Source organism: Camelina sativa, chromosome 4 (assembly GCF_000633955.1).
Source record: "Camelina sativa cultivar DH55 chromosome 4, Cs, whole genome shotgun sequence".
In the NCBI taxonomy this organism is placed as follows: domain Eukaryota; kingdom Viridiplantae; phylum Streptophyta; class Magnoliopsida; order Brassicales; family Brassicaceae; genus Camelina; species Camelina sativa.
The window spans coordinates 17,102,929-17,120,827 of NC_025688.1; the positions used below are offsets into that span (position 1 = coordinate 17,102,929).

Below are 17,899 nucleotides of genomic sequence, written 5' to 3' on the forward strand. Positions count from 1 at the left end.
CCGATGAGGAGATCAGAAAGCAAGCACATGTTATGAGGAATAAGTTTGACAAGTATTGGGATGGATTGAAAAACATGAATCCGTTAGTGATTGTGGCCAGTGTCTTTGACCCTCGAAACAAGATGAAGTTTGCTTCTCTCTGCTTTGACCAGCTATATGGTAAGGATACAATCGAGTCTAGACACCTCAATGCGAAAGTTTCAGATGTTATGAAGAACTTGTATGAGCATTACAGTTACAAGCTGAGCACACCAGAAGCCATCGAAGACACCCCAAGTTCTCAGCCAGAGTCTACCGTCTTTGAGTTATCAGATGATGAAGATTGTGAGGGGAAACTTTCAATATTCGACAAGGTGGTTGGGTTGAAGACTTCTGCAGAACACTACAATGAGTTACAACAGTATCTAGCAGAGAAACCTGAGCCGCGAGTAGAGAACAGGTTGGGGATGCCTTATGATGTTCTCAGTTGGTAAGTTTAACTTCTTTCGGTTTAGTTATCCTAACAAATCTTTTGATAGCTATAAGTTGTATTAATTTCTTGCATCTGTTTTATTGTGTAGATTCTCGGAATCCAACAAAAGCTATTCCATGATTCTTCATAGTATGACATGTATGTTTGTGGTTCTTACTAAGTGTTCATATAAGTTTTGTTTTTGTTGTTGTTTAACATTGTTTTTGTTATGATATTCACAGGTAGGAAGTTGCGTATTTTGTCCTTTTTGATACGGAATGCAGCGTTAACAATGGATGGTATACTACTGATTTTGAAGCTGCTCTTTTGACTACTTTTTTGATGCGAAGTAACATGCTTTTGTTGATGGATTGGTTTTTTGATGTAATGCTAGCTTAAACTAGATAAAATGCTAGTTTAGCAGCTTCTCTAATGGTCTGTAATGGTATGTAATAGTCTGTACTAGTAGCTTAAAGCCTTTAAACTCATTAACACAGCTTTAAGCTACTAGTACATGAACTTAGCAGGTTGTATTTTGTTGTTTACTTCAGAAATTTTTTAATTTGAGTTATTTAACCCGAATTAGAAATTATTTTCGGATGCAAAATTAAATCAGGTAACCGACCCGATTTACTCGATTACCGTCTGAGCCGAACCGTATTTCAATTTAACTTTAATTCGGTGAAATTTTAAGAAGCCCGAATTAGAAAATAACCGAATAACCCGACCCAAACAACCCGTTTCCGCCGAACCTCCAGAACGAATTATTATGCACTACTAAATAAACAATTTCACTAAAAAAAACATTGTTAATGTTATAGCACAACGTATTGTGGTTTTCAGAAATATGGATCACAATTCACAACCTTAGATCTCGTGATCATATAAAAAAGAAAAGAAAATGGAGCAGAAAAGAAGCTGGATCAGATCTGTAGGTAGTAGTAATATACTACTAACTTGTAAGAGGTTTTTGGGATTATCATCCATGACAAGACCATACTGTATTTTATTTATTAAAATTGACCATTTTTTTCGTCTATACATAAACATACACGATGTGAAAGGTTAGACTTAGGTAAGGGTAAGAGTTAATGAAATGTTCTCATAAGGTGAGGAGTATTTGTTGTCTGGGTGTGAAGCTTTAGGAACATTTACAAGTTAGATGTTTAATTGTTAGCTGAAGACTGAAGTTGTGTGACATTTGTAGGGTCCATTTTGTCCCAACCACATAATCAAAAAAACCTTTTAATGATTTTTTTGTAGGAGTTCTATGGGAAGGTGCCATTTTTTTGCAACTAGTTCATTTAATATATACGAATATGTATGTTGTCGTGGTCGTCTGGCTAAAATAATTTCCCATTCAAATCTTGTTGCTTCGCAGACGTGTGTGTACTAAGCTATTTGATTGTTCTGATTTGGTCTTCTTACTTCTTCATGTACGTATAACATAAAACAGGAACATGTTAAATAGTCTCCTTCTTCACGTCGATGTATGTACGTCGACAACGACAAGTCTAATGTTCAATTGCTAGCTGAATACACAATATAGATGTATAAATGTTAGATAAATATATAAGATTTTTATAGTTAAATGATTATTACTTTTGTAAATGGCCATCGAAAAAAATATACTCATTTACTACTTCTTTTTGTTGTTTTTGTTGTTGTTAAAGTATATACTCAACTCATTTACTTATGAAACAGATTAAAACAATGCTACATGATATATTATTAGTTATAAGCTCTAGTTGACTATCATCCATATCAATTTAAATTAAACATGGACGACAAATGATAAGGTCAAACACCGTGGACTTCACGTGATGTTCCTTATATATTTGACAAATATGTCGACGAAATTTATGGCAATATCACCTTGAATTGAAAGTGTCGTTACAAAAAGTCATTATCATAGACAAGTTTGGTCCGTTTGTGTGGCTTCGACTCTATATATCGACCGTTGCTATGTCCACACTCAATCCCAACAATCTTTTTTTTTTTTTTTTTTTTTAAGACTCAATCACAACAATCGATCATTCAATTTGGTCCAACAGCTTTGGTTTGGTTCAATGTCTTCGTAAGAAAAATGTCAAATCTCTTGTTGCATGATGGGGTTGGTTTCGTAATTGCTTTTATTTGTTTGGTGATGTATTTAACTATAATATCACTATCTAAATATCAACATTACAAAAGTTTACTAGCACTGGTAAAGAATTATGATCAGATCTAATTTTTTTTAAATATAATTTGAACAAAGTCACATATATCTTCTTTAGTTCTTAACTATAATATAGTTTTAATTACATGCTAATAAAAATGAGAGGACCTTAAAATAGTTATACAATACTTGTTTTTTTAATAGTTCTTTTTGTTAAACAAATGTTGATTTTGTCGCATTTTAAGGTGAGCCACTCGAATATAATATCAAACTACACAAAGATGGCCTATATGATCTCAACGATAGATTAGCTATGATTTTTATGATACACTATTATATTAACTACTACAATTGTTGTCTTAGTTAGATAAATTCAGAGTGGGTTATCTAGCTCCCCCCCATGTGCCTAGTACATTAGTATTAGTTATTACCTTCCACGATAACCTATTTCACGAATAATTAAGAGAACAAGTAGACCATATCTGCATGCATATAGCCATATCAAGTTGCTATTAGAAGTTTAAAAACAGATACACAATAAACACATTACTCATGTTCTTATAAAATTATGATTAAAATCTAGCACTGTTAGTAGCCCAAATTCAATTATAAGTCTAATGAGAATAAGATTAGAAAGACATAAAATATACGTCCACTAAATTGTCGAATGAATAAACACTTTATTAACAACCGAGATGATATATATGACCAAATCAGTATAGTTTTTATGGTTGCTAAGTCAAAATTCTTAACAACCGAGATAAACACTTTATCAAAATTTATTCCTCGTTTCATCAGATTACTATTCGAAAGTTCGAAACTTATACTAATAAAAGAGACGATTGATTCTAGTGAAAGTAACATTTTTTTTAATATAAAGTATGAGAAACTTTATTGCTTAATTCGCTACCTCCTTTTCATACACAAATCTACTTTTGATAAAATATAAATACTTTTACATATCCAAAAGATGATAAGCACTCGTGTGGTCGATATCTCATGTCCTGTTCTTTATAATTCGATTCTTTTGGTAAGTTCTAGGGTGGCTATAAAAGCTTACCATTGTAGAAGCGTGCGTGCATGCGGTGGTGAAGGATAAAGTGAGCTTCTCATTGTTTTTCTTCATAACTTTTCATATTTGATTCTTTTTTAAAAAAAAAATGTTGGATTGAGGTTAGGCCAATGTGATTTTGCAGGTCTTCGTTTTACTTTCATTCTCATACAGATTAACTATTTTATTCAAAATTTACAAAATTCTATTTATGTGTAGATATAGTAAACTTTTGGGCATGCCATGATACATTTATATAAGAACGAGTTTAGTTATATTGTGGAATCACGATTCACATGAATAATAGAATTTACGAATTTACATTGGACGAACAATCAGTAAGAATAAATCAAGCAAAAGTTGCATAGTGCATGATCATATACATAAGTATAACATATATATCAAATTTTACTTTTAACATTTAATGTTCGAAATTCTTATAACAAATTCAACTCGTGTGACTATTTTCAAAAAAAATTATTTCTTTCTGATGTTTCCAAAAGAAGTTTCAACTGCACGTCAACAGTTTCAATTTAAGGTTTCGAATAGTGATGATTATCATAGAGCACCACATTCTTCTGATATAAAAATGTACCGTATATCATGAATAAATATTAGAAATGGTAGTGCAAGCCTATATATTCAATGCAGCAATGCGGCTAATCAAACTCTAACGAGTAAAAGACCCTCCACCTGACTCTACCCGCAATATTGAGTTATGACTTAATGATCATCGGCTATGATGTTGTGGTCCAAACATAATGAGTCTGCTGAGGTTGGTTCACATTGTCTAAACTGGACCCTTTTTTGGTTCAACAACTAGTTCAAGCAGTAAAGTATTATTTAATACAGTTAGTTCAACCGGCCATGAAAAGATTTTTCCCTGATTGGACATTAGTGATTTACACGTTGTGATATCTCTAATAGACTAATATATATGATCTTCAACAATCTAAGCTTGACCTAGCTCCAATTCCTATTTTGTTTCTAGCTACTCGAATCAAAATATCGTTGCTAATCTTATCGTATATCCCAAAATGTTATCTAGTTTTTGATCAAGATGAGCAAGTGTAAATGACCGTAGACAGCTTTATGTATGGTTTAGTTATTGGGCCGTAAGAAGCCGACTGGACCAACAAAAATATCCATAGAAACAATCCTAAAATAAGTCAAATCCATATCGTTTGCTAAAATCTAAAAACAGTATCTTTTAATCTCGAAAGGACATTATATAAAGATGATGATGATGATGTTAGAACACTTAAGGTCGTTTAACTATATCAACCCACTAGTGTTTTTCATATACATAAAACCCACAAAAGCAATTTTGTATCAGACTTTTTGATACCTTTATTCTAATAATAAAAAGAGGAATTTCCAACATTTTCAGGTATTTAAACCATTTATGCAACACCAACTTGTGTTAGCTTAGTTATATTTCTAGGTGGTACACATTACAAGATTGTCAAAAAAAAAAAAGGTACACATTACATAATTTAATAAAATTAAAATAAAACAATTCTAAAATATCCAGGTCATTATCATGATTTGGGCCGGCCCAATATCTCTGATGCGTCGGCGACACCTCTCTCTCTCTCTCTCTCTCTCTCTCTATCTTCTCCACTTCCTTTATAACTAATCTTCAACTAAATCTCTCTCTCTCTCTCTCTCTCTTAACCTTTTCACCCAAAATTTTCGACTTAATTACCAAAAAAAAACCAGCCATTGATCGTAAAACCTTTCCTCCACCGCACACCCCCTCGCCGGGGGTAGTGCGTCGTCTCCACGCGCCTCCTTCTTCTTCTTCTTCTTCTACTTCTCTCTTGAAACAGCACTCTTGGTCTCCGGATCTGATCCGCGAAGAAGCTTGGTCAAAACGCCAAGATGTCTCCCGTCGCCACCGTTACCTCCGCCGGGGGAAGAGCTTGACCGACGAAGATCTCGACGAGCTCAAAGCGAGTTTCGAACTCGGGTTCGGGTTCGGATCTCCGGAGATGGCGGATCAGAGACTTTCTGACACGCTTCCCGCGCTGGAACTCTACTTCGCCGTTCAGAAAAGCTACAACGACGCCGTTTCTAACAAATCCACCACAACGTCGTCTTCTTCACTCTCCTCCGACGGCGATACCAGTCCTCACAACTCCGTATACCGAAACAGTACGTATAAATCTATACACAACACACATATATATAGACAATTCACTGATATTAAATATCAATTTTTGTTTTTGGTTTGAATAGGCGATGATCCGCAAACGGTGAAGACGAAGCTGAAGCAGTGGGCGAGAGTGGTGGCGTGCACCGTGAACCAATCGCCTCCGAGATGAGAATGATTATAACGTGTTGGGGATACAAATTAATTCCGGAAAGGGATACGTCAATTGAAACGGCCAAACAAGTCGGGTGGAGTTCAGTCAGCATTGTAATATTATCTATTATTACACAACACACTATATAGTAGTAGTATATAACTATGTTTGGGACACAACTTGTTTATAGATTACATTATTGTTTATTGTATATTGTTGCATGATTTGATTTGATATATATATATATATATATACACAACAGAGCTCCATTTGCAAAAGTATATTCTTAGATTCTGTTAAGTCTTGACTTTTGTCAGTCATGGGCGTGGCGTGGTGGTGGCTTCTCGTATATACACACATGTGTAATATATTAGCTTGATAAATGATTAAACTAAAGTAAACGTACGTGATTTTTGTGTATGTTGGTTCATTTCAGATAAAACTGATTTTGATTGATATGAATACTAATTAATGTAAATACTTATTCCAATCACAAACACCTGTCTATCATCTATAACATTGTTGATATGGTACAATGTTGGCATGTTGAAGATCAATGGTTAGAAAAACACAGTAATTGTCAATTAGTTTTGATTAAAAATACAAATACAAGTTCATGAACTTTTTATGTTACATTTTCTTCCTCTTAAGTTAAAAATTCCAGAAAGTCCACCTCAGAAAATCTTTTAGCTTTAATAAGTTATTATCCACGTACCACGTCTAACTAATGTGATCTTGTTAGACATTAGGGACAATGAATCTACTACACTTGTATGCTATAACAAAGTTGATTTTGTGCCCAAGAGACCTCAAATAAGAAACACGGCATGATTGAAACTTAATTGATATAACAATTTGATTACAAATCTTAATCATGGTAAATCTTTCAAATTTTTTTTTTACCTCTGTAGCCCTCAGCCCCTCACAAGCTCCGTAGATGTTATTCTTTCTTTTATGCCTTAAAAGAGAAATTATGATGATTTTATTAGTGTGGGATTAAAGTGTTGGTCATGGGGTTTCAAAATATATTAGTGTTAGTTATGGGCCTGCACTATTAGGCCCATCTGACCCATTTCGTTACCGCTTTTTAGTTTTTTGTTTTTTTACTTTTTAGTATGAAAGCAAAGAATAGGAAAAGCAGAAACGTTAGATTTTTCTCCCGACGCGCAAATTGAAAAGAGCTTTTGCTTCATCGATCGATCTGTTGGATTCATTGCTGAGATGGTTCGTTCGTACCTTTGATTGCTGCTCTTTGTCTTTTCTTTTATGGTGTAGCGATTAGGATCTATAGTTAACACAATTTTGCATTGTCGGTTATATAAGATCTGATTTGAAAACAGGGGATATTTTTTGGAATCATCGAATGAAGAAATTAGGGTTCTATGATTGTGAAGGTTTTAGTCTAAAAATTTGATCTTTATTTTGTCCTACACTTGGCTTGGTTAGATTTCATGAAAAACGATGAGATGAGATTTGGTTTTTAGTGATTTGAGCTCTGCCTTGTGTTGTTATTGGTATGTTTTAAAAAGAAAATATTGGATAGTTTAATATGATAATTTTTGAATTTGGTGTTGTTGTTACCGCAGTCGAGTTTGTACAGAGGTGTTTCGAGGAAAGAGAAACCGAGACGTCATCATGGGTTGACAACGCAGAAGAGGCAAGAGATTAAGGAAGCTTTTGAGCTGTTTGACACTGATGGGTCTGGCACCATTGATGCTAAAGAGCTTAATGTTGCTATGAGGTAATCTTTGGGCTTGTATGTTTTCTCTTCGTTTTCAATGTGATTTTTTTTTTTGGGAACTGATTCTTGAATTTACAATGTTTGATAGGGCGCTTGGTTTTGAAATGACAGAAGAGGTATTATTATTTTTTTTTCGGTTTTTTGCTAACTAAGATTCATTGTTTATTTCTGATTCTTATATATTTATACCTACCTCGATGTGTTGATTTTTGAAGCAAATCAACAAAATGATAGCTGATGTGGACAAAGATGGAAGTGGAGCCATTGATTTTGATGAGTTTGTTCATATGATGACTGCTAAGATTGGTGAAAGAGACACAAAAGAAGAGCTCACCAAAGCATTCCAGATCATTGATCTTGACAAAAATGTATATTTACTCTTTAGTTTATGTACTCCATTCGAGAAATTACCGTCTTAATTTCTCTAGATATTTGACCTACTACTTAATTTTCAGGGGAAGATATCTATTGATGATATTAAACGCATGGCAAAGGACTTGGGTGAGAATTTCACCGATGCTGAGATCAGAGAAATGGTTGAAGAAGCAGATCGAGATCGTAAGTTTCTATCTTTTTTTCCTTTTTTTTTTCTTTCTCTTGTGCAAAGCTTGATATATGATATACTACATAACTCAAAAACTGCAGATGATGGTGAAGTTAACATGGATGAGTTTATGAGGATGATGAGAAGAACAACTTATGGTGGTAACTAGAAAGGTCGTTGTTTTTAACAATATTGATGAGCTCTGAGGCCTATATGTTATCTGTAATATTACTAAAGATATTTATTATCAGTTTTTATCTATAGCAGCTTATCTTCATGGCAAGTATTGGTCTGTCTTTGTATTGTAAGATGAACTGATGATGTATAAGCTGATGATGAGTCTGCTGTGAAAACTTTAGGAGCGCGCATTGGTTACTTAATAAGTTCTGTTGAACCTCTATGCGCATATAATTTGAGATGGACTATAAAATGAATTCCACTGAAGTAAAACATAGAATATTAATTCAATAAGTGTAACTATTTTGAAGAAGATAAAGATAATGTTGACAACAGATACAAGGGAGCCGTGAATTGGGTATTCTACACCGAAAACCTCACGGCAATATTTTTACCAACATCATACCAAAGTCCCCATATAAAGAGAGACAAAATCTAATTATCTAACGAGAACAAAAAAGAAAAAGAAAAGCTAATGGAAGTATGGGAAAATTGATTTATAAAAAAATCCAGATCTTCTTATGAAGCCAAAGCTGGTTGGGTTATTGGAAAGAGTTTACATATCTGAACGGACCTGGATGGGGAAGAATCATCAAATTGAGGGGGAAGTGTTGGTGGTGGAGGAAGCAGAGGCGTTGCTGTTACCAGTCTGCTTAGCCACATAGATCTGCTTGACCTTTGGGTTGTTCGGAAAACCTCTCTCTCTTGCCATGGGTTGGTTTCTGCCATGGAAGCCTGACCTCCGGTTGTGCTGGTGTTGTTGGTGGTGGTGGCTAGACCCACCACCATGCTGAGACGGCGTGTTCTTCTCTTGAGAAGATTGTTGTTGTTGTTGTTGTTGTTGTGCTGGTGGCTTGAAGCCAGGACCAGTTGGATTCTGAGTGTTGTTTCTGTTGGGATTAGNATGAGGATGATGAGAAGAACAACTTATGGTGGTAACTAGAAAGGTCGTTGTTTTTAACAATATTGATGAGCTCTGAGGCCTATATGTTATCTGTAATATTACTAAAGATATTTATTATCAGTTTTTATCTATAGCAGCTTATCTTCATGGCAAGTATTGGTCTGTCTTTGTATTGTAAGATGAACTGATGATGTATAAGCTGATGATGAGTCTGCTGTGAAAACTTTAGGAGCGCGCATTGGTTACTTAATAAGTTCTGTTGAACCTCTATGCGCATATAATTTGAGATGGACTATAAAATGAATTCCACTGAAGTAAAACATAGAATATTAATTCAATAAGTGTAACTATTTTGAAGAAGATAAAGATAATGTTGACAACAGATACAAGGGAGCCGTGAATTGGGTATTCTACACCGAAAACCTCACGGCAATATTTTTACCAACATCATACCAAAGTCCCCATATAAAGAGAGACAAAATCTAATTATCTAACGAGAACAAAAAAGAAAAAGAAAAGCTAATGGAAGTATGGGAAAATTGATTTATAAAAAAATCCAGATCTTCTTATGAAGCCAAAGCTGGTTGGGTTATTGGAAAGAGTTTACATATCTGAACGGACCTGGATGGGGAAGAATCATCAAATTGAGGGGGAAGTGTTGGTGGTGGAGGAAGCAGAGGCGTTGCTGTTACCAGTCTGCTTAGCCACATAGATCTGCTTGACCTTTGGGTTGTTCGGAAAACCTCTCTCTCTTGCCATGGGTTGGTTTCTGCCATGGAAGCCTGACCTCCGGTTGTGCTGGTGTTGTTGGTGGTGGTGGCTAGACCCACCACCATGCTGAGACGGCGTGTTCTTCTCTTGAGAAGATTGTTGTTGTTGTTGTTGTTGTTGTGCTGGTGGCTTGAAGCCAGGACCAGTTGGATTCTGAGTGTTGTTTCTGTTGGGATTAGACAAGGTGGTGGTGGCCTTTGGCGGTGGAGCACATGAAGTGGAACTAGAACTGTAAGCATTTGAGGACTCCACCAATGCATCTGCCGCTGTGGATGCTTGCATGTTGGGATATCTATTAGGAGGAGGAGGAAGCATGTTGTTAAACTGAGGTGATGGAAGATTGGAGCCATCTGCTGCTTCCTGCTGTTTCTGCATTTGCATTGTTGGAGGACCCGAAAATGGCATGTAAGGCCACCGTGCTCGGACAGGCATCTCCTGAGAAGAAGACTGACCACACCATGAAAATTAATATGAAGTCACTGGATTCTGATACTACTTAGCATTGTTGGAAATCATAATGATGGGATCAAATACCTGGAAGGATGGGTCAAACACTGGCATAGGGAGGTGCTGAAGAGACGCAGGCACAATGTTACATTGCATGGAGGCCACATTTGGATTGTTTACATCACCATCTCCTCCAACCGGAGAAGAAGACACGATTGGGTTGTGTTTCCAATCTGGTTGTTTTCCAGATGGGATGTAAGTTGTGCCCATGAAACTCAACCCGCCAAACTGTCCAACGGGTGCAAAGTGGTTATAAACGAACATGTGAGGAGGGCCCTGAACGCCAGGAATAGTACCGGGTGGGGTTAGGAAAGGACCCGTGAAACCACTAGGAGCATAGAATGAATCTACTCCTGAATGACCCTGCGGTTGCCAGGTCGTAGGTGGACCAGAAACTGTTCCTGGACCTTTCTGGGACTGTGATTGGTGGTTTGCTCCTGCGTCATGGTGCGGGCCAAAAGCATAGATGGGTCCTCTTAACATGGGGTTCACATCAAAGAAAGGGTAATGAGGAGGGCCTGGCGGGAAGTGAGTGATCATTTGGTTTGAGTTGTGTGGACTTGGTACTGGTGGCCACAGAGAGATAGGGGTGTCCACTGAAAGATCTGCAGGGAGAGAAACAATGAGAGACTCTTCAGCTTTTGATAGACTAGGCTCTCCACCAACAGTACCTGTCAAAGCGAAAGAAATTACTTCAGACAACAAATAACCATTTGGGAATATGCATAAACCCGACAGAAAGCAAATATTACCACTTGCTGACCCATCGTCTAACTCTGTTCCTCCGTAAATTTTGGTTTCAACAGGTAATACAGGGCCAGTACTCGAGGCATTCCCACCGGTTTCATCATTAGTTATGGCTGCAACAGCAATAGCTGAAGCAGCGGCTTCGGCTTCTGCTTCACAAATCTCCATGCCAGTGGATGATGGATTGCAATGTTTATTATCTTTTTCAAAATATAAAGAGCTATCGTTCTCCGTACGCCCACCACAGGGAGGGATAACAGTTGAAGATGTAACTGCACCTAATAGAGAAGAAAAGATGAATCATTTAAATGCAAAGACGAATCACTTCAAAAGTGACAATCGAGGTGTTCCGGCCAGCAACTCACCAAATTGAATTTTGCCCTCGGCAAGCAATGAATTTATTGGAATTGTGCTGCTTGAAAAAGTACTGTTCTTTGGCACAACAGATACTGGTGTCGGACTCGGCTCGCTAATTCGGTTGGCACCATTTTCAACAGAAACACATGAAAGAAGAGATACGGGTTTCATGGCTTCATCAAGCTGACTCTGGGTAAGGGCCATAACCTACAAGGTAATATCAAAAGGCTTCAGAAACTTGCATAGGCGTAATCCGTGACTGGTAGTAGAGAAAGAGTCAAAAACTATTCAGATTTTTATCTACTATGACTTTCTTTGTAACAAAATTCTTACTCTTCATGTTTTCAGTAAACCATTTTATCAATTCATATAGAAATATTTATTTTTGTTGGATGTCTGTTTCCGTTTTTGCAGGAACATGAACCCAAGTCAAAACAAGTTAGCGAAACCTTGAGCAATACAAACTCACCGGCTGATAGGTGAGTTGGTTACCCCAAGTCCCCACAGATGTATGACTATTATCCAGCACCTTTTTGTTGCTGAATACTAAACCTGACGCTGGATTCTGATCATTTTTGGGTATAACTTGATGAGCACTACTTGCCTGAGTGGACCTGCCAAATGAATTTGAAGGTAAAAAACATAATCATAGGGGAGCTATCTCTGCAAATAAAAAAAAGCATTTCAGTTGATCAAATAGAGGAACGTACTTATTGCTCCCAGATTTTTCATCAGCATGGGAATCTGTTTTAGGGGAAGGTGTGCCAATTGGTGCTAACAGCTGTCTGTTGGAGACGGGATTAAATTGTTTATTGTTTGCAACTCGGCTGGCTGGTGGACTTCTGTTGGACCTGGCTGCAGTAGTACTGGTCTGGAAAGTTGAACGAGGTTTTCGGGATGCCTGCAAGAAAACAACTTCACTTTTAGTGAGAACTACCTCAGACATCGTAACAATTCACAAGTAGAATACTAGAGTTTTTAGAATGCATCAGAACCTTGGATGCCTGAGACTTTTCCTTGATTTCCTTTTCTCTCTGTTCACGGCGATCATTAAGCATTTGCCTTTTTGATCTTACCTCAATAAAATCATCATCGTCACTAGGACCTTCAATGCCATGTTGCTCAAAGACGCGAACAATTCCACTCTGCAAAGGTGCATCAATTTCTTTTTCAGAAATCATATTTCTTTTAAGGTTTGCTTGTCCAGAATTTGGACTCAGTGGATTCTTCACGACAGCATCTTTCCCAAGTCTATTCTCATATGAACCCCCACTTATTGTTTTCTGCATAGCATTCAAACCGGACACTGAGCTATCCAAGGCTTGTTTCTGGAACTTGTTGGACACAACATATTTTCTACTCCCGTTTTTTGTAGAATTGTGAGCCCTTCCATTGCCATTTCGATTGTCCTCAGAAGATGGCCAGTTTGATTCCCGAACTCTAAATTCAACCCTCTGACGCCGATATCTTCTATTACCACTGGAATCTACCCGAGAAACCTCAGCAGTACCTGATGAGCGCATGCCAGAATTTCTAACTGCAGTAGTGTCGGATTGGACTTGGTATCCTGATTGTCTTTCAACAAAATTTGATTTTCCATGACTCATTTTTCGAGAAGGTAATTGCGACTTACCAGACAACTCCGGTTGCTTTTGAGGTAACACAGCAGCCTCAATGCTCGCTCCCACAAGAGATTTATTAGCATTCTTCAGTGTGCCCCCATCAGAAACATTCGTCGGTCTTCTAAGAACACTAAGCTGAGGGTTTGAGACAGAAGTTGCTGCATTTCTAGCAATCAGGTTACCCGAATTTCCTTGACCAGGCTGAACAGTCGCCGAGGGTCCAGGATTCTGATTCAAAGCATAAGTCGATAAACCATTCCCTTGGATAACTGAATGATGTGGTGGTGGCAGCACCCCTTGGGATATTGGGGATGTATATCGTAATTGACCAAACTGAATGATAGGAGACTGGGGCTGTTGCATATGGGTAAGCGAGGAACCAAATTGGGGATGAAGAGGAAGTGGCATTTGGATGGAACCAATCTGTATGGCAGGGAAAGGAGACGGTATCAGCGAGGGACCAGAAAACAAACCAAACTGAAACTTAACAGGCTCCTCCATCTGTGCTGATGTCGTAGATACAGGAGGAATAGCTGTCTGAAGAGATGATGGATGCAGACTAGTGCTGTGAGGGGGTATGACAGGATGAGTAGAAACGGTTGAGTTACTTGTGGAGCCTACTTTATTGGCCACCTCAAATGACTGCCGACCATTATTTTGGTGAATTGATAAGTTCTGCATCATGGTTTCAGCACCCTGGAAGTTCCTAGACACATTATGCATGCTCAACGGATCAGAAACTTCAACAGGTTGGGCGGCTTGTTCACCACGGCTTTTCTCAATAGAAGGTCTATCATTATCTACAGAATCGACACTTTGCTGAGTAAGTGGAAATGTAGCTTCGGAGTTCTGCTGACATTTTTCAAAGTCATCGCTGGGTATTTCAACCTCCACTCCTTCATTAAAGCCTAAGACTAGATTAGAGTCCTTATCCTCGAGATGCATTTCTTCTAACTCTTCAGCGAGATCTATGTTCTCATCTACCCCGTGTATTTTATCGTCCTCCTGGTATCCATCTTCATCTTCATCGTATTCTTCTTGTTCCTGCAACCGTTCATTACTATCAAGAGTCCACTCTTCATTATCCCAACAAGACACAGAGCCTGTAGCAATCATCAAACTATCCTTTCCAGTGTCACTAGGGATATTCGGTGCTCCCCTCTTCTCTAGTAAACCAGTATCTTCTCCCTTTCTGGAAGTAGCTAAGACAGATGCATCTGCTGATTCATCCAAGTCATCATGAGAGAGGTGAACGGGGGAGTCAGGTGGGCTAGTAACGGAAAGTGAAGACTGTGAGTCACATCTTCCAGTCAGCTTGCTATCCAACTGATGATGTTCATCGATACCACTTCCAGGCAGCACATGATGATCTTGAAGTTCCCCTATATAACTGGCTAGGACGGTCGAATTAGTCCTACCTGTATGGTTATAATTAATCCCTCCAACAGAAGTTGAGGGGCCAGGATGCTCACCCTCACCACTTCTAAAGGACGGCTTCTGCCTAGACTCCTGGGGAGGGGGAAGAACACGTGGCTGCCTTACTGAATACCTTGGTCTTCCAAAAGGATAATAGTCATCTCCCTCCGGATTTTGGTACAACTTTTCAGGATAAGTAGGGTATGGACCATGGCGTGCACGGCCATGGTTTTGTCCCCATCCAGGTTCACCATATTGCTCTCCAAAACTTTCACGAGATTCAGATTCCATCCTAGCATGGGTCCTTCCATCTCCAGGAATTCTCCAACTCTGATCAATTGAATGCTCTGGGAATCCTGGTTTGAAGTAGGAAGGGGCACTGAGATATCCAGTTGTACCAAAGAACTCTTCTTGTGGGCTATGTGGAACATTCTCCATATTTTGTGGAACAAATCTTGAATTGCTTCCACTCTCAATATCTTCCTTTCTCCAAGTAGGCTTTTGTCTATCAGGGAATCCAAAAGAGCCGTCTCTAGAAAATTGAGAAGCGGCATTGTTCTCAAAAGATCTAATGGGCACTGGTAGATCTGAAGTTGATGACGTAGTAATTCTATCCACCATTCTTTCGCTGTCTTCCCAGTCAACAACATCTGCAGACTCTTTTTCTTTAACAATATCTAAGAATTTATCCTCTGAAACGGTTGAAGAGCTGCTGCAACCTTTGGCAGCTTCGGCCTGTCTCCTGGATATTTTTTCTTCCAACTCTAGAAGCTTTTGCTTAGCAGCCTGCTTCCTCCTTTCTTCCTCCATGAGCAACCTATGTTTCTCCTCTTCTTTTGACTTTCTCAACTCTTCTGCCCTCCTTGCAGCCTCTACTCTCTCCTGCTCGTTTCTGAAAGCAGCTTCTCTAGCCTCTTCTTCTAATCTTCTTTGCTGCTCATCTTGTTCGCGAGCCTGCCGCAGTTTCTCTTCTTCTTCGGTTCGAGCTAGTTCCATCACCCTTTCCTGTTCCTCAATGATCCGCCGGCGTTCCTCTTCCTGCACCTTTTGAACTCGTTCAAGTTCAGCCTCAAATGACTCCCTGACAGGATCATGAAACTCTGTTTGCTTTAAAGCCTCTTTCTTCTTCTTAGCAACACCAAGCACTGGGAATGGATCATGGACATCATATCCAGAGTCACCAAAGTCTTTTATGAAAGGATCTTCCACATGAGGTTTGTCACTTTTGAAGAAGGGACGATTACCCCTGCAAGAAGTTAATATTGAAAGCATCAATTAGGAAAATCTTGTTACAAGAAGTAAGCAGACTTATAGAAGCAGAGCCATACTGGTTGAATTTGTTCCGTACCTATTTTGATGTTCCATTCCATACCCGTCCCGGTTAAATGTTCCTCTGTTGCTGTAGCTATCCATATTATTATTCCATGGCTGTCTTCCTCCATGCTGATATGGAGCCTCTCTAGCTCCAGTATTATTCCAAACATTTTCCCTTGATGATGACGAGACGTAGTTACTTTTCTTAGCAGCTTCTCTGCCCCTACTAGACGGCCTAGCTCCATATATATTTTTATTATTATGTGCACCTTCATTTTGGAGTGGTGCGGAGACTCTCCAAGCGTTGGCCTCCCTTCCTCCTCCACTAACTGGTCTTACTTGAGTCATAGAGGACTTCATAGGTTCATTTTCACGCTGCCCTGGTTTGTCAAAAGAATTAGGTGTAGCATGCTTTTGGGGCAGGACATGAGTCCTCGGAAGATCAAAACCCCTATCCCAAAATGGTTCATTCTTTGAGTAGCCATGATCTCTGTCCCGATCTCTTAAGCCATGACTAGTGTCACGCTCATCATCAGCCCAATCAGAGCGAGGTGCCAAACGAACAAGAGGCAGTGGCCCTGGGAAATAATCTTTTTTCCTCATTTGTTCAGATGAATGTAATCCATCTGAGAAACTAGGACTCTCGCTGAGCTCATTACCGAGCCGGCTACGCCCAGACTGGTTTTGAGGCCTCATATCTACAAGTGAACTGCCACTACCAGAGACACCTCTCGGCTCTTTTGAAAACTCTTCGACTGTACCTTGCTTCTGTTTCTGATTTACACCCTCCTTCTGTTTCTGCCCAGATACAGAAGCTGAAGGGAGAGAAGCCTTAAGGGACGGAAAATCTTCACCCCTCAAAGTTGCAACTTTCTCTACATGATGAAAAGCTCGTTCCATAGGTTCAGCTGCACCAACACGAGAAGCAAGGGAGATATTCAACCCATTACTCCCCCTGGTAACACCTTCAGCAGTATGGTTGGCAGTATCACCATCCGTAGCTGTAGCGGCAGGCTTACTCCATCCGATACCAGATGAAGCAGGTCTGGTTCCAGTCCCAGTGATTCCTCCACCAGAATGAAAGCTCGAACCAGATGAATCAACACGCTCATGCTCCTTACGGAGGGAAGGAAGGTTCAAGGGGGGTGGTACAGATAGCTTCGGCCCAGCATTCTGCGAGCTTCTTGGCCGTGAAAGGACAACCATACTTCCTCCTCCTCCCCCTCCTCCAACTCCACCACCGCCATAGCCACCACCACCTCCTCCTCTCCCTCGGTTCGCCCCATAACCTCCAGATTGATTATACTGATGATGAGATTGATAGCCATAAGACTTATTCAGATTCACAGACGCGTACTTGTTTCCATCTCCATGATTAGCCATATCCCGCTTCCGCCGATCACTGAACATCGCCAACGCATCAAACCCTAAAACCTAGATCTGGTTCTCTCCCAGTCAAATTCGTCCGCAGTCTTATTGCCTCAGATCTACTTCACTGACGAATTGATCAAAATTTGGAAAAAATCAATCGAAGAATCTCTCTCTCTCTCTCTCTCTCTCTCCCCTGAATAAAAAAAAACACCAAAAACCAAAACAATCAATTTCCAGATTCGATCCTTTGAGATAAACCAGAGAGCTTAGGTTGAAGCATAGATAGATAAAAATGATAATCAAAAGTGATGGAAATCGACAGAATTAGGGTTTCGTTTTCTCTATTCAAATCAGCTCGAAACGGACCCCCGTGTGTATATGTACCTTCGGCGGTGGTGGGCGTATGATAACGACGACGGTGGCTAAAGTGCGCTGATGTCAGACGACGAAGCGCGAGGG

General features: G+C 39.1%; 3 protein-coding genes across 5 annotated transcripts; 2 read left to right on the forward strand and 1 right to left on the reverse strand.

The window, feature by feature from the left end:
* LOC109132517 lies at nt 5,262-6,276 on the forward strand (the record flags this gene model as incomplete). Its single annotated transcript, XM_019244159.1, has 2 exons — nt 5,262-5,817; nt 5,902-6,276. Coding segments are annotated over 2 exons (642 nt in total), but the record flags the coding sequence as incomplete, so codon positions are not given.
* On the forward strand, nt 7,093-9,561 carry LOC104780865 (probable calcium-binding protein CML20). The gene is made up of 7 exons (XM_010505403.2): nt 7,093-7,193; nt 7,556-7,710; nt 7,799-7,826; nt 7,926-8,078; nt 8,166-8,268; nt 8,356-8,412; nt 9,364-9,561. Exons 1-7 carry the CDS (start codon nt 7,191-7,193, stop codon nt 9,372-9,374), a joined length of 510 nt encoding a protein of 169 aa, XP_010503705.1. The 5' UTR covers nt 7,093-7,190; the 3' UTR covers nt 9,375-9,561.
* LOC104780867 lies at nt 8,697-17,899 on the reverse strand. Of its 3 annotated transcripts, XM_010505406.2 has the most exons (10): nt 17,825-17,899; nt 16,104-17,633; nt 12,713-16,001; nt 12,428-12,618; nt 12,187-12,331; nt 11,726-11,924; nt 11,366-11,638; nt 10,641-11,284; nt 10,250-10,553; nt 8,697-9,298 (listed from the first exon to the last, which is right to left on the reverse strand). In XM_010505406.2, the coding sequence occupies exons 2-10, from the start codon at nt 17,477-17,479 to the stop codon at nt 9,024-9,026; spliced, it is 6,696 nt and encodes a 2,231-aa protein (XP_010503708.1). In that variant the 5' UTR covers nt 17,480-17,633; nt 17,825-17,899; the 3' UTR covers nt 8,697-9,023. The 3 variants fall into 3 exon arrangements, with proteins under 3 accessions (XP_010503708.1, XP_010503707.1, XP_010503709.1); XM_010505405.2 differs by lacking the exon at nt 8,697-9,298 and having other exon boundaries at nt 9,651-10,553; XM_010505407.2 differs by lacking the exons at nt 8,697-9,298; nt 17,825-17,899 and having other exon boundaries at nt 9,651-10,553; nt 16,104-17,185; nt 17,308-17,397.

Bases quoted from the DNA above. Each gene is read 5' to 3' on its own strand.
- LOC104780865 (XM_010505403.2), top strand. The intron at 7,711-7,798 runs GTAATCTTTGGG...AATGTTTGATAG, and splicing joins GAGCTTAATGTTGCTATGAG to GGCGCTTGGTTTTGAAATGA. The intron at 8,269-8,355 runs GTAAGTTTCTAT...CAAAAACTGCAG, and splicing joins TGAAGAAGCAGATCGAGATC to ATGATGGTGAAGTTAACATG.
- LOC104780867 (XM_010505406.2), bottom strand. From the start codon at position 17,479: ATGTTCAGTGATCGGCGGAAGCGGGATATGGCTAATCATGGAGATGGA. The intron at 11,925-12,186 runs GTGAGTTTGTAT...ATTACCTTGTAG, and splicing joins ACCAACTCACCTATCAGCCG to GTTATGGCCCTTACCCAGAG. The intron at 9,299-10,249 runs GTCCTGGCTTCA...AGAATCCAACTG, and splicing joins CAACACTCAGAATCCAACTG to GTCCTGGCTTCAAGCCACCA.